Raw genomic sequence first — 22,224 nt, forward strand, 5'->3', positions numbered from 1 at the left:
TCAGTCCTGGAAAAAGAAGCCAAGACCCAAACTTGACCATTTCTGCTCTTGCCTGGGTTAGAAGAAGAGCATGATGACATGGATGGAAATGGAGTCCTGTCTCCTCCTGCGGGATAGTGTGCACAGCTCAGAGCCTTTGGGTGACGTCAAAACTGAGGGATACTGCTCAGCAAACCTGTAGCAGGGCCCCAAAGAGATGGCCTCCAAGTCAGGAGGAAGGTGAAAAGTATCAGAGACACCATGCCGTTGCTGAAAAGGATTTACTAGGTTCACGCGAAACACCCTCTGTGGATGCCCAGATGTTATTGGAAGCTCTTTGGAAGGACTGCAGTTCTCCACTGGAAGATTCAGAGAGAAGAAAAAGAAACAAAACAAAACAGTAAAATAGAGGCTCTATTTTTGTTCACAAAAAAATAAGAAATATTCAATTCAATCAAATTTCACGGAAGGCCCACAGGAAAGCACTGTAGGGAATGTTAAAGTGTGTTTCCCTCCAGGAGGCCCCACTGCAAACACATTGCGGGAGGTTAGTCGGGTATTTCTGGGATTCTGAAGGGAGAGAAACTGAACCATCAGCTCTTGAGATGTCCAGGGTCACCTGAGACCTCCAGTTCCTGGGATGGCAAGCCCCAGAGTGCCCCAGTGCTAACAATCCCCTGCGATTTTCCTCTCGCTTGCTCCTCTGACTTCAAGCTTCCGAGTCCCCCTCCGGCTCTCTGTGCAACAGCAAGGACACGCGTGGCAACAGTACCGCCGGACTGAAACCACCCGAAGTCCTACAACACGACATGGGGGAGGGTATTATAGGACGTTCATAAAAAGGGATACTAAGTAGCATTAATAAAGGTGAGTTGGAGCTCCATATACTCTAGGTAAATTGTTATGTGACCAAAGCGAGGGCAGGACAGAGGGCAGACACGTTACTGTTTAGGAAAAAATACATAAACAGCCATCTCCAGAAACAAGGACTGGGTAACTATCGTGTGTGGAGACAGGAACTTGAGGCTATGTTAGGAATAAGAGGAAGCACATTTTAGGGCATCATCTTTTGTAACAATGACCCATACTCACTTTGAAATCCTTTCTAATGAGGGAGCAGAGGGAGGAGAAGCCACCCACACAAAAGCATTAGGTAACAAGTTTCAACTTCACTGAGGATGTCCCTTGAGGAGGGAAAGGAGGCCTTTACATCCACACCCACAGAAACCTGCAGCGATTTCTGGTCTCAAAGTCCCTTTTTGAACACCTCCTACTAGAAGCTCCTCAGCTGGCCTTCTCCCATCATACCTTCAGCTCTGCTGTCTGTTTTCACGCGGTCTCCTTTCTCCACACACCAAACTTCAATTCTACCCTCTCCTTTAAAGCCACCGGATGAAACTTCCTTCCTCAATGATCTACCAACACGTGTCTGTGTGAGGTGGGCATCACTCCCACTACCTGAGAGCATAAGAATTGCCATGTTTCTTAGTTTCTCTAAAGGAAATGCAATCTGGCTCAGTCCTCAGTCACTCTGCCCCGTCCCTCCTTTGGGGTCATCAAAGTACTCTAGAGTTCTAAAGCTTCCAGGATCCAGGCACACTGGGCAGGAGCCTTGCATCCATCATGGGAGCCATCCCATCTCCCTGTTCATGACCCAGGCCCCCCGCTCCACCTGCAGGCTCCTCTGGTAGCCGCCATCACTGTCAGGCCAGGCCCAGGCACTCTCCCTCAGGTCCCAGGTCCCCTGGGACCCAGTGTTCACCCCCGATCTCCACGGCCATCTTCACTCGACTCACCCCGGGTGTATCACAGCTCGGGGTGCTGGATGGTGAGAGACACACAGGTCCCTGCTACTCAAGACCGCTCTCTCTCTCTGACATTGGAGCAAGGCCATTCCCTTCTTCCCCTTGAAACCTACTTCCCATCCCCTCCTCTCTTCAGCTCCTCCTTACATTTCAAAATTAATGTTTCCATTCCAAAAAGCACGAGAGTAACACTGGCTCCTTCCCCATCTAGAACAAGGGAATCCAGAACTCGGAACACAAAGGCCGACTCATCTTTCCTATAAAGGAAGTTCCCTGCACCACAAACAACTCCGCACAGGAATTATCCGCCCACTGCCCACTACTCTGTTACACCCTCCTTTCAATAAATCTCTGAGCTGACTCATGCTGACCCTTTGTAAGGGGGAAATTCATCTCTGCGAAGGCTCATGCTGACCCTTTGTAAGGGGGATATACGTTTCATAAATAAATAGGGAGGCTTCCAAAGAGAGGCAAAGAACCTGCTTAGCCAGGATACCTGAGATCCAGTTTTGTGGGTTTAATGTCACAGGAGAGCAACTTTCGCAGTAAAGCAGCACCTCGAAGAATCAGTAAGCTTCTCTAGGTTTGTTTGGCAGGTGAGTCTGAGCACAAAGGGAATTTCCTGTCTCCCGGCAAGGACAGAGAAAGCATTTTTTGGTGGGTCTTCCCTCTGAAGATGGAAGGTTTTTGGCGGGCACATGAACCTAAGGGGTTCTGATTCAGTGGCTCCAGGGTGGGGCCCAGGCAGGTATTTTCATAGCTCCTACGTGCATCTCATATGCAAACAGAATTGAAAGCTCATCACATATAGGCTTAAGGCTTTAAATTTCACCGGCACTGTGGGTTCATTTCCCAGCTCCCAGCTCTATCTCCCCGTAGTGTGTCCTCAGGTAAACATCCTTTGTGTGTTCTCTGCATTTTCATGCTCCCACACTGTCCATGCCACAGTTAGATGCCGATGTCCCCTTCTCGTGTCAGAGCCCTTGCTCCTCCTGGGTCCTGTTTGTGGTATCCTGGATGTTGGAAGGGGAGCCCCACAGTGACCTATCCTTAGGCATCAGAGAGAGAGGAGAACTGAGCCCCCTTTGCCTTGGTAGCCAGGTGGGATGTGGGAGAGCAGGTAGCGATGAAGCTTTGGGAAAGCTGCTAACCGGTGTGTTTGGGTTTCTACAGCTGTGTGCTACATCCCCACCCCCAGCTGCCAGGGCCTGGCCCCCCACTTCCCTGCTGTACCCTCGTCAGCCATGGAGATAGACAAGCACTTCATCTCTCTCTCCCCTTCCTTCACCGATGTCACTGGCTACAAGTTCAACATCTGCTTTCCTGCTATTGAGACAATGGGACCGGCTCCTCTTGGAGCAGTGATGCCCTCAGAAGGACTCACGGTCAGTCAGGCTGGTTGGGAATGGAACTGTCACTCAAGGTGGCCCTGTCAGTCCCGTTGTAGGTGGACAGCCTGCTCCCAACGGCCAGCCCCCTAATGTCCTCTAATGAGCATTCTAACCTTTATGCTGAGCAAGACCCCTCTTCCCCAGGCTTTGCTAGGAGATTCAGAAGCCTGGCTTTGACCCTCCCCAGGTCTCAGTTGCCCTGTGCCTGAGGGACCTCAGGAATCCAGCCAGAGTCAGGCGATGCTCGCGTGCAGCACACACAGGACCTGGAAGGCTGGCTCTCGAAAACATCCCATCGATGGCTGTCGATTCACTCCCGAGGTCAGCCACTCACAGAATCTCACTGTGAGCCAAGATTCCGATGCCCTCCGCTCTGGGAAGAGTTTCACTGTCAGAAAATACCCTCAGTTTCCGGCCATCTATTATCTCCTTGTACACTGGCCTTGGTGGCCACCTGCCCCTACATGTTGGCCCTCATCGCAAGGCCATGGGGCGGTCTCATGCTCCAGCACTCAGCTATCTATCACCAGCCATAGGGTGACAATTGGCCTTCTCCAGAAATATGATATTTTAGTAATTCAGAGTCCAAAGAGGAAGCCCTAAAATTCCATGTTCCCCTGAAAATGGTAGAGAAGTTACTCTTCAGCAACCTCAATAAGGCTCTAGTTGGTTTCTTGTCCCCACTGCCGGGGAGCTGCTGAGGGGTTACTATCTTTGGAAATGAACTTTCAAGCTCCGTCTCTTCCCAGTTCTCCGGTAGCCCCCCAACGTGCAGACATGAGGGACGGGGGCCTGGTATTGCCACCAAACTTCCTGCTCCCTCTCTTTTCTATGATGGTCTGTCGGGCAGCTCCCAGCATGGTCGCGCTCGATAAACCTGGGATGTGTCAGCTCATGTCTGCATGACCACCTTTCCGGTTCTCTAATTGCCCAGGAGGGTATCAGGAGTCGATCACATAGTTTTCATTTTTGGTCTTTATTCTTTTTTTTATTACATAATACATAAATATATCCTTATTGTACAAGTTTCAAATACTACAGACAGCTACAGAGCCAAGTTGGAAACCTGTCATCTGACCCCCAGCCACTCTCCCCCGCAGGGGCCACACTGCCCACAGTTTGCTGTGTAACCTTCCAGCCTCCTTTCTGGGCATTTATATCACATGTAGTACATGGATCCATGCACATGTATCATTTTTTTATTTCTCATTTTGTAAAATATAATGTTATTTTGCAACTTTTAAAAATTGACGTTTTTCACTTGGAAATCCTTCATGTTAGGACATATCTATGATACATAGCATTCATAGATAGACGATAGATAGCTAGATAGCTAGATAGCTAGATAGATAGATAGATAGATAGATAGATAGATAGATAACATGCACATATACTAATACCCTCATACCCTACATTTTTATATTCATATAGAAGAGACTGTTCTGTAAACATGATTCTGCACTTTGATTTTTAGACCCTAGAAAACTCAGCACGTTCTTATCTCCCTTGTTTTTAATCAAAATGTCCTCTCTCATCATTTGGATGTGCCAAAATTTATTAACCAGAAGCCCACTGAAAAACATTTTGTTGCAAGTACACTTTGCATCTACCATTAATTGAACCTCACATTCTGTGGAGGAATCATGAAATCTGGGAGTTGTTATCTGGGCAAAAGAAATGGAGGGAAGATTCTCAGGCAAGGAAGGGCTAAGGGGCTGGTGTTTCCTCTTGATTCATAACTTAATTCTGCTGGGGATGTTTGTTGTTGAGTAGTCACTGTCAGCTCAGATCTTTATTTCCCAGTTCCAGCTTCTTCCAGTTTTACCTCAAGCACTTTGGACAAGTCATTCCAAATGACAGCCCACACACAGGTGCCCAGAGATTGTTTCTGGGTTGGAACGCTGTCCTTTCGCATTCAAGATATTCTGTCCCTAAGTGATTCATTTCCTTTGACCATCTCAGCTCATGTGTAAGACATTTTTTCACAACCAGTTGAGCATAAAGGTAGCTCCCACTCCTGTATAAGGCAGACGCTGTACACCTGATAATCTGAAAATATTAATGTAATGTTTTGATGCATTGGTCACTAATTGGCCCTAGGTGGTTTGCTTTCCTCTATTACTGCCTCATTTAGGTGTATCTCATTTAGTTGTAGGGTCATTTTAGCCAAAGTAAAGTTGTGTTTCCCAAGAAAGGCTTAACACGCCTTTAAAACAAAAGAAACAAAAAGAACTTTTATTGCTTTGCTTCAGCATTTCTAACACTGCTGCTCATATTTAGTCACAGAGCCAAGTATCCACTTGATTATGAGCCTGAATTTCCTGTCACTGAGCATAACTTCTTTTTTTTATTGTTTTTTAATCCCTGCCACTGAACCAGTTTTTCATCTTCATTTTGACACGAACCCCTCCCCATTCTGCGCTTTCATCATCTCCTCCTGGCTTCACCTGCCTCCTCTCCAGCCTGGAGCCCATGTTGGGCTGTCCCAGCCATGTGTCAGAATCTAGAGTACCTTGTCTCTTGGGTTCTCATTGTAGCCACCTGGCTTGTCATCCTCAGCCCCAGATGTCCCTCTCCACATGTTCCCTCCACACAGCACTCCCCTCAAAGATGTTCCCTCCTTTTCACTAAGGTTGACCCCACTGCCTGGCCTTCTGTCCCCTACCCTCAGCTCTGTCTGTGATCTCGCGCCATCAAGCGTCCTCTCTTTCACTCACACCTATATTTTCCCCCTCCAACTGGTTGCTGCCTTGACAGAAACAAAAACAAACAAACAACAGCAAAAACAAAAAAGCCCAACTTAAGTTCTGTCATATTAAGATACTTTTTCTTAACTCTGCTATGTCCTTAACTCTGCTATTTCCCTATCATTTCCCCTTCACCTGCCAGTTCTTCAAAGGCCACTCTGCACTGGTTTTCTCCACCTCCTTTCTGCCCAAGCACTTTTTACTTTAAATAAGGAAAACATTAATCATAAAACTAATACATGCATATGATAAAAATTCACTGAAGAAGGTATAAGAAGGAAAATTAAAACCCTATGCCTGGGAAGACTCTTATGGAATCCAATCACAGCCCCAGGGAAATCCTTAGCCCTCCATCTATCCCCAACCACACCCATCCCAAAGAAGACAGGTATGATGATGCCCTGTGAGATCTTCTACCTTGGCACCAAGGGCTGGGAAAAGACAGATACATAATGCCATTTGCTTCCTTTTTTTTTTTTTTTTTTTTAAGATTTTATTGGGGAAGGGGAACAGGACTTTATTGGGGAACAGTGTGTACTTCCAGGCCTTTTTTCCAAGTCAAGTTGTTCTTTCAATCTTAGTTGTGGAGGACGCAGCTCAGTTCCAGGTCTAGTTGCCGTTTCTAGTTGCCGTTTCTAGTTGCTGTTTCTAGTTGCAGGGGGCGCAGCCCACCATCCCTTGCGAGACTCGAGGAATTGAACCGGCAACCTTGTGGTTGGGAGCCCACTGACCCATGTGGGAATCAAACTGGCAGCCTTCGGAGTTAGGAGCATGGAGCTCTAACCGCCTGAGCCACTGGGCCGGCCCTGCCATTTGTTTCTTGATGCCCCTAATAAAAAGATTCCTAATAAACTCAAACTAAATAAAGGGCTTAATTTGGTTTCTGATATGATTAGGTTAAGGAGAGAAGAAGAATAGAGGTTATTCCCTCCCATGAAATCAATAGTGAGAGTAAGATCTAAGTATGGTGAAATCCCTATAAAGGTCAAGGATATAGTCTTGAACTTAAATGACAGCGAGAAACCTCAGTGGGATACTTTCAGGTCACCAGTATTATTATAGTAGGCGACACACCATACCTAAACTGAGTCTGGATCTTAGACAAGGTGGCAACAGAGACCTTCCAAATGGTGAAACCTAGACCTTGGTTGAACTTCAGACCTTGGTTGAACTTCAGGTCCTCCAAGTCAGGGATCCTGTCCTTATTCCTCTAATCATTTGGGATCTAAAGTATCTACTTTTCCAAGTTACTGTAAGGATTAGAGATGATCTATGTAAAGCTCCTAGCACTGAGCCGGCACACAGTAGGTACATAGTAAATGGTAGCTGTCAGTGTCACTGAGCTCAGCATCGAGCAGTTCCACATAGAGGTAAAAGGTGAGGAAATGGTCCGACCAGAGGGATTTCAGTTAGAGTCACAGTCAGAAGTCCTCCATGGTCAAATCTGGAGTTAGAGTCTACAGTTAGAGTTGGATTGGTCCTCCATGGTCAAATCTAGAGAGGTTCAGAGAAAGTACATCAAACAGGATCAGACTCTGAAAACGGGCCCAGCCACAAACCAGAATCTTCCTGTGTCTGAAGTTGGAAAGGGCTGCTGGCCACCCCGCCCATTCACCTGAGCGCCAATAGTGACATATCAATAGGCCAGGGCAGCTACGATCAGCCAAGGACGTCTTGAGGGCAGCACAGAGCAATGCTGGACCACCAGCTACTGAGCTGCCCATTTTGTACCACTTCCAGCCGCGTGGAAGCCAGGACTGGTCCCAGGGTGAGTCTTGAAGGACCCTGAAATGTTTGCCTGCCCCAAAGCATTCCTACCACTCCGTAGAGCCCTTCTGTGGCCAAACTGCTTTCAGGCACTCATTGTATTACTTGGGATACGTGACAAAGCCCTGAATTCATCAAATACTTAACTGCAAATCTACTCATGCTTAAAATACACCTATGACGGCTCCTCGCTTCATGTGTGTGAAGTCCTTACTCTTTAGCTTGTAAAGTACACCCATCACCTGCCTGCTCTCCAGTTGCCTCTTTCTACTCTCCTGACCTCAAACCTCTAATACTCCATCCTCACGCAACTACACTCAATACCAAGCACCGTTTATGCCATTCTTGCTTTTCCTCTTCCTCTGCCGGCCATGCCCTTCCCCACCTTGGAGACTCACAAACATCTCATCTATCAGGATTCCTCCTAGTCACCTGTGTCACTCTCCAGGTGGGAATGACCACTCCCTTTTGGTTACCCTTGTTCCTATACATACTTCTGTTATCCTACCTAGAACATGGCTCACCACTGCGTCCATTGTCCATGTCTGTACGGCCCGCTGGGCTAGATACAGGATGCTACTTGTGGGAGGGTGAGCAGAGATGGAAGAGAGAGGAGGGTGGCTTCAGTTTTGGTCACACTGAGGCTGAGAGGCCCAAGGAATGCCCAGGTGAGTCTTCTTAGTAGACAAAGAGCTATCATTCCTGAGGCTTAGGAGAGAAGTCAAGACAAGAAAAATAAATGTGGTGCTCATCAACAAATAGGTGACACATAGCGGGAGCCATGCGTGCAGACAGAATCTTTCAAGGACGATGTGCACACAGTGAGAAGAGGATCAAGTCCCAGGATATACCACATGTGCAGACAAAATTCCTGAGAAAGAAGCTGGGAGAGAATACCCAGAGATACAGGAAGAATAAAAAAATTATGTTGCAAATTACATTGGGAAGAAGAGAGCTTCAAGATGAGGACAGTGATCTACAGGGTCCAATCCTGGAAAGTGGGCAAGAAAAAGCCTGAGAAAGTGTTCATTTGTGGCCAAATTTCCACAGCCCTCATCAACCTGCAGTTATGAAGGGGATCACGGTAATAGCCTATAGTTTACACTAGTTTGTTGTCAACCTTTTATACAGCAGGACCTCCATTTCCTTTAAAAAAAAAAAAATCCTCATTTCTTAGTATTTCTGGGAGTGCATAGGGGTATATTGCAAAAACCCAAGAAGAGTCCACACACACCCCTTCTTATGTCCATAGTACTTGAGGACAGGGCCCCCTGACAACTCCATGGCAGCCCCCCGACGCCCAAGATGCCCGAGGCCCGTGTGTTCCATCTCCTGATGTGCCAACGCTACAAACTTTCATGATGCCAGTGCGGCGGAGTATGCTTTGAATTTTTCACTGAGCTGAAGTCACAGCATTTTCTGGGAAATGGAGGTGCAGACACCCCCTCTTTGCCATCTGTTTGTGACCCATCTCACACAGTCCCTCAAGAAAATGCCGTCTTCAGCTGTGTCCTGGGGCCATGTGTCCTAAGGCTTCAGACACTACTGGGGCTGAGCTGTAGGGCAGATGATAGAGTCCCCCTGTACCCCAGCCTCTGCCCCAGCTACCCAACCCCCAGGGGACCCTATGCACACAGATCCTTTGGAAGGTTCACTCCACCAGTTTACCAAAAACTCTACACCCACACTTAGTCTGAGTCAGGACACTTACGTACTATACAAGGAGATTTAGCAATACAGAGGTGACGACTGATGTTGGCCAAAGGAATTTCTGTGGAAACATTGATAAGAAAGTCTGATTCTATTGAAGTGAGGAGTAGGAGGTGAGTCAAGTACAGAAAGCAAACAGAACACCGAGTTTCGTGAAACTTGTCTGTTAAGGAAAGGGCAGAGGCAGGAAAACAGGGCCAAAGGAGAGAGAAGGTCGTGGTGGTTTTTAACAAGGGAAAGATGTGAACAGAGTGACATGCTCAGAGAAGAGAGCCCACAGAGCAGGGGAGGTGAACCCTAGTGTCGTGCAGGGAGTCACGTGGGGTCTCTACTCCTGCTCCCCACATAAGAACGCAGGACATGGTGAGGCCAAAAAGGAACACCCACGGAGCCATAGATAGGGGAGTCATACCGCTATATTCTCGCTGGTGGCTGTGTTGGAGACACAGGAAGCAGGAGCCACAGAATCCACAAGCCACACTCTGCTTTTTTGCCAACCAATCAACCCCACTTGCTAGCTGCAATCTGCACTTGCTAGCTCAGCCACCATCCTCTTGCTAGCCCCCATCTTCTGCTAGCATAGCCACAGCAGTTATATTCGTGGCCAATAGCTCACTGGTTATAGCTGACGGCCAACTAACCACAGCTGATGGCCATCCAATCACAGTTGACGGCCATTTACTACCTGAGCCAGCACCTTTCCATGTGAGGGTGAGAGCCTGGAAACTGCACTCCTGGCTCTGTCCCCACACCTAGACACTGAGAAGAGCAGGGCTGTGAGGGGACAGGCAGGTACAAGGTGTACTGACGAACCTGGGCTGGGTGAGCAGAAGGCGGCAGCCCTGAGGGTCCTGAGGAGACCCTGGGCCTCAGGGAGCGATTGGCTACAGGAGTCTGAGCTAAAGGAAGAAAAAGAAGGACGACACAGAGTGTATTCAGGAGGAAAAGTGAAGCGAAGTGTTGAGAAGTCCCAAGCCCTGAGCAGGACAGGGCCTAAAGTCTCCCAGCCCCGGCACAATCTTTTTGTTGACAGAGATCTCACTTACTAGCTCCCTCTCCGTGACTCAGGATCTGTGTTTCTCATGTTGCCATTTAATATTAGTAATAATTAAAGCAGTTTCTGGGAGTCACTTTTCTTCCCTTGAGAAATCACACTATGCTTGAGGTTCCACCGACATGACAATCAGTGGGGATGTCCAGCTCTGAGCCAGGCCCCATCTCTCTGAAGATACCCTAGTTTCAGTAAAACACTTCCCGGGGAAAAGGATGATTCGAGTTCCATGGGGCTTTTCCTTCATTTATGTATTTACCTTACCTGCACACAGAAGGGGTCAGACCTAGAACAGAACACTTTGCTGCACCTGCTACTAGGAAGCAGGGGCTCCCCAGGGAACAGCATCAGATTTCCTCTGCCCTGTCCAGAGGGGACAACAGCTACTCCACCCCAGCAGCTGCCACCAGCAATGCAAGCTGTCTTGTCAGACTTGACTTTTCAGAGAAGTGCAAGGCCAGATGGCTTTGTGAAATCTCCAGATTTTTAAATGTTGGGAACTAATTCCATGAAAAATAATCACAACAACAAAACCCCTGGACAGCAAAGCAAAAGAGGACCTGGAAGAAACCTCAAGACAGAGATGCCAAGTCAGAATTTCAGTTTCACTTCCTCTAAAGAGATTTCAATGCTTTCTGTTTCTTGAATGATTCTGTTGGCGAGCACACTTTTAAAACCACATTTTTACTTTTTTTGTTGTCTGATTAATTTGCATTTTTAAAACCGTGTCTCTGAGAGGGCAAACAAAGACTTTATACTCTAGGAGGTCACAGCCTGCTCAGACCTTTCCCTGGGGCTGGTCGGTGTGCTTTCTGCTTCCCCAGAGGGTGATCTGACCCTGCTTTCTGCCAAAGGACAGGAACCCCTGAAAGGTCTGAGGACAGCAGTGACACCCGGGCCCAGCGACTGATGAGAAATACGAGTATGCATTCCTTGGCATCACTCGCTGGTGAGTTACACCAGGGAGGGACGACTTGAGGGCTGTCCCTTTAACAATGGAGCACGCTACCCGCCTAACTCCTCCTCCAGGGAGGTTCCTTTAAATGAAAGCCAGCCAGCTGGGCCTCCGTTTTACTCCTGAGCAGTACCTGCAACTGAGGATCGCTCCCCAGGAGGCTACAGCCTGTCAGCATGGCTCAGGAGTTCGTGAACGGCAAAATCCATCCTGGGAAAGTGGTGGTGTTCATCAAGCCCACCTGCCCTTACTGCAGACGGACCAAAGAGCTCCTCCTTCAATTTCCTTTCAAACAAGGGACTTTGGAATTTGTCGACATCACAGCCACCGGTAACACAGAGCAGATTCAAGATTATTTGAAGCATCTCACAGGAGCCAGAACAGTGAGTCTGGGGTTTTGTTCTAAAAGGCTGGGGGAAAGACGCCCGGATTCCTTTTTCTTGTCAGGGCTGTGAAAGGGTAGCCTGTGCTTTTCTCTAGGACACCACTAGGGCTCCGTCACTCAAGGCGTGGGGAGGGCTGTGCAGGGTGGGGGAGGGCGCCAGAGAGAAGACAATGCTCCCTCAAATGGGCGGCTGGACTGCGGCCAACGGCCCCTCTTAGAGCCCAGGAGGGGACACAGCGATTGTGCTGGGTGTCAGGGTCCATGGGCCCAGCAGTTGTCTGGAGTCACTGAGGAATCAGGTGGAGTCTTTGTTTTAAGCACCATTGTGAAGTGGCAGTTTTCAGCTTGCAGGGCTGGCACTGCAAGGTGGGGTGGAGGGGTCAAGTGTGATCCGTGCCTCTCTGTTGTCCACATGGGAATCATGTGCACGCTTTCTTCTGTGTTCCCGTGGCCAGGTGGGATTCGCTGCCCTTCAGTCTTCTCTAGGCTCTATTTAACCTTACCCAATTTGGCTCATTCTTCCTTGTCTAACTTCTTCCACTGGAAAAATCTAACGGCTCATCACCTGCCCCTTGTTCTAAGTTATGGGGTGTTTCCAGGTCTGTCATAGGAGGAAGTCCAGAGGCCAGAGGTCTGGCCCGGCTCTCACAGCGACTTTGCTGTGGGATCTGGGGCAAGTCAGCATTCTGGGATCCTTAAGGACCTCCCTGGCTGCAAGACTGGACTAGAGCTGACGACCTCCAAGTCCCCTTTGCTATGAATAGACGAAAAGACCATCTAAGAACTGCTGTCCTGGATCTGACGTCTTCCTCTGCCTCAGCGCCCTCAGCTTCTTGTGGGATGCCCAGCCAAGCAGATTGCCTGTATCAATTCTGGCGCTGGCTGGGGTGAATGGTGTCCCAACCAGCTCATCCAAGTTCCCTTTCAGCACACGTTTGAGGACACCATGTTTGCAGGAGCACATATCCCAGTTCAGTTTTAGTTTGGCTTATAGGGCTTTCTTTGGGTTCTCAGTGTAAAGCACAGGAGGCTGTTTCTCTCTTCCTCTCCAGTGACAAATCAGCGTTCTGGTGCAAAGGGAGGCTAAGCATGTTATACCACTGATGCCAGGGCCCCAGCTCTGGAGGTCTCTGGGAGGACCTGGAGCAGAGAACACCAGCAGCTGTATAGGCTGCCTGGGCCCTGAGAGGGAGAGGGCCGTGCTAGCACTGCCATGGCGCCCACCGTGATGAGCCCACCTCTGCCAGCGGTTCCTAAACATTGCTGCATATTAGAATCACCTGAGGGGTTTAAAAAAGAAATATCCCAATGCCCAAGTCATACCCCATACAAATTAAATCACCATGTTGGAGGTGGGAACCCGGCCTCAGTAGTTTTAAAGACCCCCTCGGTAAAAGGGTACAAACTTTCAGTTATGAGTAAATTCTAGGGGTCCAATGTATAGCGTGGTGATTACAGTTAATGATACTGTAACATATACTTCAAGTTTGCAAAGAGAGTAGATCTTCTGTATCCTCACCACACACAAAGATGATAACCATGTGAGGTGATGGATGTATTAATTTGATTATGGAAATTATTTTACAATGTATACAACCATGACATTTGCATCTTACTATACATAAATTTGTCGATTATGCCTCAGTAAAGCTGGAAAAAAGTAAAGAGTTTATTTCCTATCCAAAACAAATCCCCAAGTAATTCCAATTTGCAAAAGGTTTTGGGAGCCATGCCTGTCAGCTCGGCAGCATCTATTCTTTAGCAGGGAATACAAATCTCTTCACGCATTCATTCAACAAATGTTTTCTTTCATTTCTTTATAAAGTAACAATTTTTCTTCTGGTGGCCTTTAAAGTTTGTTTTCTGAACTTTTAAAAATATTTTTCACAGGTTCTTGAGTCCTAAATGCTCTTCTCCAAGGAGAAGAACAAATCCTTTCAATTTGTATGCTTCAGGGCCCCCAACAGTGATGGGTTTATATTTGAAGAGATTGGACACTTGAAAGCAGTTGCCATCTGTGGGGACAGAGCCAGGAGTGCAGTTTCCAGCCTCTCACCCTCACATGGAAAGGTGCTGGCTCAGGTAGTAAATGGCCATCAACTGTGATTGGATGGCCATCAGCTGTAACCAGTGAGCCATTGACCACTAATATAACTGCTGTGGCTAGGCTAGCAGCAAATGAGGGGCTAGCAAGGAGATGGTGGCTGAGCTAGCAAGAGCAGATTGCAGTTAGCACGGTGGATTGCAGTTAGCAAGTGGGGTTGGTTGGCAGAGAGAAGTGGACGGCAGGTTGCGGATAGTGTGGCTCCTGTTTCATATGTCTCCAGCCCAGCCGCCAGCCAGAATATGACTCCCCTAGCTATGGCTCCGTGGGTGTTTCTTTTTGGCCTCACCATATCCTGCGTTCTTATGTGGGGAGCGGAACCAGAGACCCTGCATGACACCATCTTATCCTATTATGACCTGTGTCACTGCAAGGAGTCAGCCCAGCAGGATGTGACTGCTTACAGGAAGTCATACCTTCAGTCAGGCCAGGTGCCAGAGAAATCTGTTTTGGTTTTGCTATAGCCACAGCTCCTGGATCAGTGCCTTCATTTATTCCTTGTCTAAAAATGTTCTTTTCTTCAGGTAGATTTGAGTTTCTGACCTCTATCATTTTTCTTCTCTTTGAAGAACTTCTTTGAACTTTTCTTGCCAGGCAGATCTATGGGCAACAGATTCCCTCAATTTTTGTGTGAGAACGACTTTTATTTCTCCTTCATTTTTGAAGGATAATTTTGTGGGCTACAACAAATGTTTTAAAGCACCTACTTCGTACTAGGCACTTGTCTGGACATTGGAAACACCTCCATGAACAAAACAAACAAAAGCCCCTGCCTCTGTGGAACTTACATCCTAGTAAATACAGTACATAAAATAGTATGTTGGAAGGTGGTAAGTGATATATCTATGGAGAAAAACTAAGTAGGAAAGGGAGGTGGGCAGCTGGCAGCAAGGTACACTTTTACATGGAGCCACTGGGCATCACTGACTTGAGTAGGTCTCTAAAGGAGCGAGGCACACAGACATTAGGGGTAAGTGTTTCAGTGGGAGCAGCCGGTACAAAGGTCGGAAGTGTGCCTTATAAGGCGGCCTGTGTGCCTGGAGCATTGTAAGCAAGTAGGACAGTAGGAGGAGATGAGGTCTGGGAGATAATGGGGTACAGGTTGGGAAGGCCTTTCAAGCAGTCACGACAGTGGCTGGGGATGTGAGACGAGCAGAGTGATGTCATCTGCCTTAGGCGTGGAAGGATCACTCTGGCGGCTGTGGGAACAAGACTGCAGGGACACACGGAGAGGCATCAGGCTGTAGCTGTAACTCAGAGAAACGATGGTGGTTTGTTCCAGGGACGGAGCCCCAGGATGTGGTGAGGAGTGTTGGCAGGTAGCTTTGAGCAGCTGCAGCTGAGTAACCTCAGAGCACAGTGATGCCACCTAGCGGAGGCTGGGAGAAACCGGCTCCAGGAGAGTACGGGCCCCCAAATCACCGAGCTTATTTATGGTGCCAGCTCTCTTTCTGCTTCTTGACAGAAACATCTCTCAGCTTCCTCTGAAAGGGGGAATGGGGCCAGGAGGGGCGGGCACTGAGGGTGCAGTTCCGCTTCCTTCCTCAGCTGAATCAAGTTTCCTGTTTTGTCACCACAGCCACCCCCCCCCCCCCCCCCAACACACACAGACTGTCTGGTGTTGCCTGTAATTCTGCTCTTTGGGGTGCCAGGAATTGATGGCTTTCAGGTAGTTTTGCTGCGTCGGAGACTGGAGGGTGTGTGAAAGTGGCCTTTCAGCTCTCAGGCAAGCCAGCTTCTCTGCCAGATGGTGTGCACAGAACTCCGCCTTGGAGACGGCCTGATCGCATGCAAGGCCTGTCTCAGGCATCTTGGGGTGGCTGGAGGGCTGTGGGTTTTCAAAGCCTCAGGTACCCTGGAAAGAATGAACGGCCGCTCACGGTCAACCTGTCGTTTGCAAACGTGATCCCTGGAGAGGCAGTGTCAGTATCCCCTGGGAACTTATCAAACAGGCAGATTCTTGGACCCCCGACCCAGAGCTGCATCAGAAATTGGAGGCGGGGGAGTAGAAATCTGTGTTTTAACAAGCCTTTTGGCAGTCCTGGGGCGCGTTCCACTGTCTTAGGAGAGGACTCCTTGCTTGGCAGGGCCTTCTTTCCAACTGACTTCACTCCCACCCTCGTGGCCAACACCCTCCTCACAGGTGCAGACCAGTCAAGCTGTAGGAGCGGTGACCGTTGCTCAATTCCTTTTGAAACGATAGAAGTTCAAGAATGAATACCCCTCTTCCTTATTTAAAGCTTGGGTTATTTTTATTTCATTAGGCCCTGCCTCCAACAGGAGTTCTGCAGTATAATTATGTTACGATGACATGAAGATTCTGTTCTATTTACTGTTACAACGGACCATAGCCAAGTGTTCCTGGGGAGACAGATGCCAAAGGGCCCCAACAATTTGTGGGGGAGCTTTATTTTTCTCTAAAATCATGGCCAGCCCCCAGGGAAAAACTTAGGTTGCTGACCTCAGCTTTCTGCGACTCTTCTTCCTTCAGCTGGTCAGTCACAGTAAAGCTGCCTTGATGGCACTTTGCATTTGCAGGGTCCCCACACAGGCAGCACCTTCTGAGACCTCAGGAGACACACCCAGGCGTTCTCTCTGGGAGGCAGCTCTGCTCTCCCGCACTAGGGACGCAGGAAATTGTTGTTGAAATGTGGTGGAGGACTCCTTTTGAAGTTTTTGGCCTTAATTTTTAAAGCCCACTTCCACCCACACCCCTTCTTGATAAAAATGTTAAGGACATATCTGAAATAATTCATCCCTTGTTCTCACCTCTCTCACTTTTTAAAAAATTCACTGGAATTATTAAGCTTTCTGAGGAAAACCAAAAGCTATGAGAATATTCTAACCGCTTCTCTTTCACTTCTCCCGCCCCTTGCGGTATGCTCCTAGGGTTCAGGAAAGGACCTGCTTGCTTCTGATCACTCAGGTGACCTCTGTTGTGCTTGTTTCTTCACTGCCAGTTAGGCTGTCTGTAACATCCTGGGCCTGGAAGTTGGGCCAGAGTGGGAGAATTCCCTCCTCCTCCAGGATTCCAAAAGCCTATGGATTTCTGGAATGTGCCTGAACCACACAGTGGGCGGGAGCTGAGTGTGACTGGATGGACGCATTCAACAGACATCATGACTGCGTCAGCCTGCTTGCCTTGGGGGACATTGGGTGACCCACCAGGGCAAGTGTGACGCTAAAGCAGAGGAATGGCCCTGCTCCCAGAGCTGCAGCGCTTAAACATCTGATGATGATGATGGGCCAGGAATTAAAGAAAGAGACTAACATACCACACCACCCCTTCCACAGTTGAGGACAGAGCCTATAATAGCAGGATGGCTGTAAATCTGAAAATCGGGGACAGGGACCTAATGCAAAATTTCTCCAGCTGTATTTAGAAACAAACTCCTGCCTGGTTGCCATGGCGCTCAGGTGTGGTCCCAGCTGAACAGAAACCAGAATTCAATCAGTGTGGTCTAGCTGCAGCCAACCAAAATTCTTTCCCTGAAATGTGTCTCTGCAGAGTGAAAATTTTAAATCACTTTGACAAGTTCGGCCACCTCATGCACAGCACACTCAATTAAAAAAAAACATCTTGGCCTGAAAACATTCTCTAATGGATAATTTTATGCTTAGAATACAGTTCTGACCTGCAATATACACGAGGAGATTGTACAGTGATTTGAAAAGCTTTGGATCATGGGAAATACTTAGAGGAAGGATAAAATGTCATTCTCCCAAACCTAATAATTAAATTCCTTAAATGTCCTGGTTTGTTTGCTTTTTTTCCTAGGTACCTCGGGTCTTTATCGGTAAAGAGTGTATAGGCGGATGCACGGATCTAGAAAAGATGCATCAGAGTGGGGAACTGCTGAAGAGGCTAGAGCAGATTGGAGCTCTACAGTAATGATAGGTGAGTGACAGGTGGGGTGGTGGGCCAGGAACACTGGGAGATGGTGGCATGCTACTGACATGTTTTCTTACACTCTAGGAAGGCACCCTGGCTAGGGAAAGAATGATTTGGCATGATGTGAGGAACTATAATGTCATTTATGAATTTCCCATTTTACAAAGGGATTAACTGTGTCAACAGGAGAAAGCTTTCACTAAACTTTCATTTAACACATATTTATTGAACATTTACTATGTGCCAGACACTACTAGGCCCTGGGAATATTGTGATGAACAGAGACTATAACATGGAGCTTATATTCTACAGAGGTAGACATACCAAAAATAAGTAAATAATTCCTGAAACAAATGAAGAGAATAATGTGATGGAACATGGCAGAGGGTGGGGAGCAAATTTAGCTAATACCGTGTTTCCCCGAAAATAAGACCTAACTGGAAAATAAGCCCTAGCATGACTTGTCAGGATGACATCCCCTGAACATAAGCCCTAATGTGTCTTTTGGAACAAAAATTAATATAAAACCCGATTTTATTTTCGGGGAAACACAGTATGGTAAAGGAAGGCCTTTCTCAGAAGGGATGGCTGAGCTGAGACCTGGAGACAGCCAGGTAAAGATGAAGCAGAAGTGTTTCAGACAGAGGGAATAGCATGTGCAAAGGCCCTGAGGTGACAAGTATAGAATACCCAAGGATTAGAAAGCAAGCAAGAACAGACTGAGTGAAGTACAATAACAAGGAAGAAATGTGGGCAGGGGCCGGAGCTCACAGCTCATGGTAAGCAATTGGATTATACAGGCAATGTGAAATCAAGGTAATTTTGCTTTACCTGTGTTCACACTGCAAATCAATTTAATCTAATGGGCTTCCCAAACAACAAAACAAAGTTTTCTAAAGGCGATCCTTGGCTGAATGGAGAACCTTAGGGTGATGAACTCTTTAGAAAGGAACCAGGATACTTTTGGGGTCTGATGGACTCCCCTGTCCCCCAGCTCTTGTTAGTGCTAGCTAGCTTCTAACTAGGCCAATTCTACTGACTCATACACAGAGAGACGCAGTGTTTCTTTTTTAGTCAAAGGAGACATTTGTGGTTCTTCAAACAAAATGTTCCTTGAGGGGTATTTCTGGCCCACTAATTAATAAGTTACCCTTGAGCAATGAGTACATATAATTTATGGTGGTTACTCAGAATAGCAACAGAAGTAAAAAAAAAAAAAAAAGAAAGAAAGAAAAAAGAAACATACTGAAAAAATACAACTGAATCCCTTGAAATAAAAGTCAATATTATAAACCTTCTAAGCGCAATTCTACAACATTATCACGGCAGGTGAACACTACATCTGTTTGTGTTAGCTTTCTCATCCCCATGCACTAAGGCACCCAAAACCCAATTAATTGTGGTGCCAAATGTTTTCTATGCTAGAACACTTCTTAGCAGTTTAGGTTTAGATTAAGAATGGGAGAAAACTAATGACTTCCCTGGAAAGATGGGAAATATAATTTCCCCAATGACCTCTATGTTAGGGAGGGCACTAGAGTCCCCCATATTCACAAGGCCTCTTTATTTGCATTGTCCTTCAGCATTATATGCTCTGTGTATTTTGCTGGTAACTGCATCTCAAGGCCATCTGTAACTAATCGTGCTTAAATAACAAGATTCAGTGTTCTGGTGATGAAAGGGAATTGAGGGGGAATTCACCTTTCCAAGAAAATCCAATTCTTTGTATTTTTTCCTAGCAGAGCGGACCCCAGGCTGATATCAGCTGGATGTCGATACAAATGATGGCAGCATTTCTTGGTGGATGGATCTCGGGCTACCTTTACCCAGCTACAGCAACTGAAAATTCTGAAATATGTAAACCAAAAAAAGGGGAGGGGAGAGATTTTTGGCAAAAACAGACTTTCCTTGTCTTGACTCAGTATTAAATGGACCCACTTGCCCCAAACCACAAGTCTGAGAAGGTTGATGGACGTCTTGGGTTTCTTCTGGATTGGCCTTTGCGTTCCAAAAGACCATGACCAGTTATGGCTCAGGATTCACTCACTGACCCAAAAAGTTCTTTCTCTTTAGCACATGGTTCCTACTCTTCTTCTTGTGCTAGGACTCCTCTAAGACAGGGTTTCTCAACCAAGTTTATCCCAGACCCCCTACAGATGAATCTATAGTTGGTTTTCCTCTACTGCCTGAAAATGACTCTGTTTAACTTTACAGAGTTTGTTTTATGAAATCAGTAGGTATTTTGAATGTGCTTTTACAAACTACATCTGTCTCCCTAGTCACCATCCCCTACCATCCTATCTGGAGGTGAGAATCACTGCTCTGAACCAGTGTTTTTAACCTTGACAACTCCCAGATCTCACAGGAATGGTTGTACACTTCTGTGAAGAGTGTGAGGACCCAATGTGAGAAACGCCACATGAAAAGTTAAGCACAGTGGGTCTTCACTTGGTGCTACAGGGACCAGAGGTACAAGCACAGATGCTGTGACCGTGTGGCAACACTCTGTGATGTACGATGACCATCCAGGTTCTCCTGATCAAGGGTGCATTCATTTGTTTAGATTATGAACAAGAGTAAAACATAAAATTTAAAACATTTTTATAGAAAACTTGCAACCCCCCCACCAAGAATATGTCTGGAAAGTACCCAAATTTGAGAAACACTGTCCTAAATTACTTTCTCTCCTCCCCCCCCACTCTATGAAAACTGAAGGAATCCGTCATTGTGAAGTTTGTTCTAGAATTGCAGGATAAAGTTCATTTCCTTTTGCCATCTCTGATGTGAAAGGTTAATGTCTTTTCTAATGAAGAAGTAGTCATAGATGACACAGTGATATTTGTCCAATTCTTTTCTATGTTCTCGAGACCTTAAGGAATGCTATTACTGTGAGATACATCGATGTGAAGCTTTATTCATGTTTGACCCTGTCACTGTAAATAAAGGCACGTGTTATTATCCTTCACCGAGTACAAATGATTGATGTGATTTTTAAATTTCATACTGAAATGACAAATCATTTGAATATGTCAACACTAGCCTACTGAATGTTTGGGTTTCATTAATAGTCTTATTCCTCTCATATTCCATCTTTCCATTTCTTACCTAATACCCTTGTACGTTTGTCTTCGTCTCCCTTCCCTTCAAGCAGATCGCTGTGGACTGCGCCTGCGCACCGGTTACGGTTACGGTTACACACCGGTTACAGTTATGCACCGGTTACGGTAACGCACCGGTTGCTGTCACAAACCGGTTGCGGTTACGCACCGGTTACGGTTCTGCACCGCGCAGCACCAGGAAGCCACCTTCCGGAGGCTGTGCGCTGTGCACCCTGCAGTCCCTGACCCACACCAGACCACCAGCCCCTGCTTCCTTCACACGCTTGTACCCTTCCTGCTCCCTGTTTCTTCTCCTTTGTTCTACTTTCAAAGTCCTCCTTCAAGGCCTGGTTTACGGACTATCTCCCCTATACCTACCCTCTCTCCTCACTGCTTCTGTAAGAAAGCCGGTGGCTCCCTCTTCTGTCATCCTAAAGCACTCTGCATTGGGGTACTTGCCCACTCTCCTCGGGTTGTAACAATCACCTGTACTGGTCTCTTGCCGGATTCAGAAATACTGTATTCAAAGCCAAGCGCCTTAACTTAAACAGCTTTGTATGCCCAGTTCCTAGCACCTTAGGTCTATTTTATCCAAGCAATACCTGCATGTGGTTTAAAATGTCACGCAAAACTAACTCTTTCCTCCGCCACACCTCCCAAACTGCAAAATGTATTAGGCCTATATAAGAGTGTACAGCAGGCATAGATCTATTTAAATGAACACCCGGGTGGGTATCTGCCTCCTTGGTTAAGAAACACAGCAACTACATCACAGAGTGTTTCTAAGGCACTGGGAAAGGACCTTGGAGGCCACGCGGTCCTTCCAGTTCATCCCCTTCCTCCTTCCACAGAGGAACTCTAGCTCATTTCTGTGGTAATCATTCGGATGCTTCTTGTTGCAGTTTTACTCTCTATAATACCCCTAAGCAACACATTTTGGTTTTGAAAAGCAATAGGAAACACCAACCTAGCTGAGCACCAACCAAGAAAGGGCAATATTATCACAACCAGATGAACAATCCCAGGAGAAGATAAACTGAACAGAGAGGCTCAGCTTCCCTGGAGTTTACGAGAGGGGTGGTCCTGAGTGAGTCCTTGGAAACACGGAGCCCCGGTGGTCCAGGAGGCTATTGTGTGAACAGGTAATGGGCAACCCCCAGAAATATGGTCAACAGAAGTGGGCTGCTCTGCATTTTCTGCTTCCGTGGTCCACTTTCAGCTTTCAGGAATATGTCAAAGCATACACCACCCTCATCTAAGCCAAGTGTGTGGCGTGGAGAACACAAATGTCATCTGCACAAGGCATCAGGATCTGCATCAGGATCATTTAGGCTTTCTAT

General features: G+C 47.1%; 2 protein-coding genes across 3 annotated transcripts in view; one reads left to right on the forward strand and one right to left on the reverse strand.

Moving 5' to 3' along the window:
* Positions 1 to 7,395: 7,395 nt before the first annotated feature.
* The window catches only part of RHOBTB3 (Rho related BTB domain containing 3), a 76,519-nt gene continuing 61,690 nt past the window's right edge, over positions 7,396 to 22,224 (reverse strand). Inside the window, exon 11 of the mRNA XM_074328687.1 lies at positions 7,396 to 7,416. Within this exon, the coding sequence (XP_074184788.1) occupies positions 7,411 to 7,416 (6 nt within the window). The 3' untranslated portion in view covers positions 7,396 to 7,410. The remainder of the gene's footprint in view (positions 7,417 to 22,224) is intronic.
* GLRX (glutaredoxin) lies at positions 11,310 to 20,751 on the forward strand. Of its 2 annotated transcripts, none has more exons than XM_074328704.1 (3): positions 11,310 to 11,788; positions 17,673 to 17,792; positions 19,526 to 20,751. In XM_074328704.1, the coding sequence occupies exons 1-2, from the start codon at positions 11,582 to 11,584 to the stop codon at positions 17,784 to 17,786; spliced, it is 321 nt and encodes a 106-aa protein (XP_074184805.1). In that variant the 5' UTR covers positions 11,310 to 11,581; the 3' UTR covers positions 17,787 to 17,792; positions 19,526 to 20,751. The 2 variants fall into 2 exon arrangements, with proteins under 2 accessions (XP_074184805.1, XP_019583463.2); XM_019727904.2 differs by having other exon boundaries at positions 11,465 to 11,788; positions 19,529 to 20,751.

Source organism: Rhinolophus sinicus, linkage group LG03 (assembly GCF_036562045.2).
Source record: "Rhinolophus sinicus isolate RSC01 linkage group LG03, ASM3656204v1, whole genome shotgun sequence".
In the NCBI taxonomy this organism is placed as follows: domain Eukaryota; kingdom Metazoa; phylum Chordata; class Mammalia; order Chiroptera; family Rhinolophidae; genus Rhinolophus; species Rhinolophus sinicus.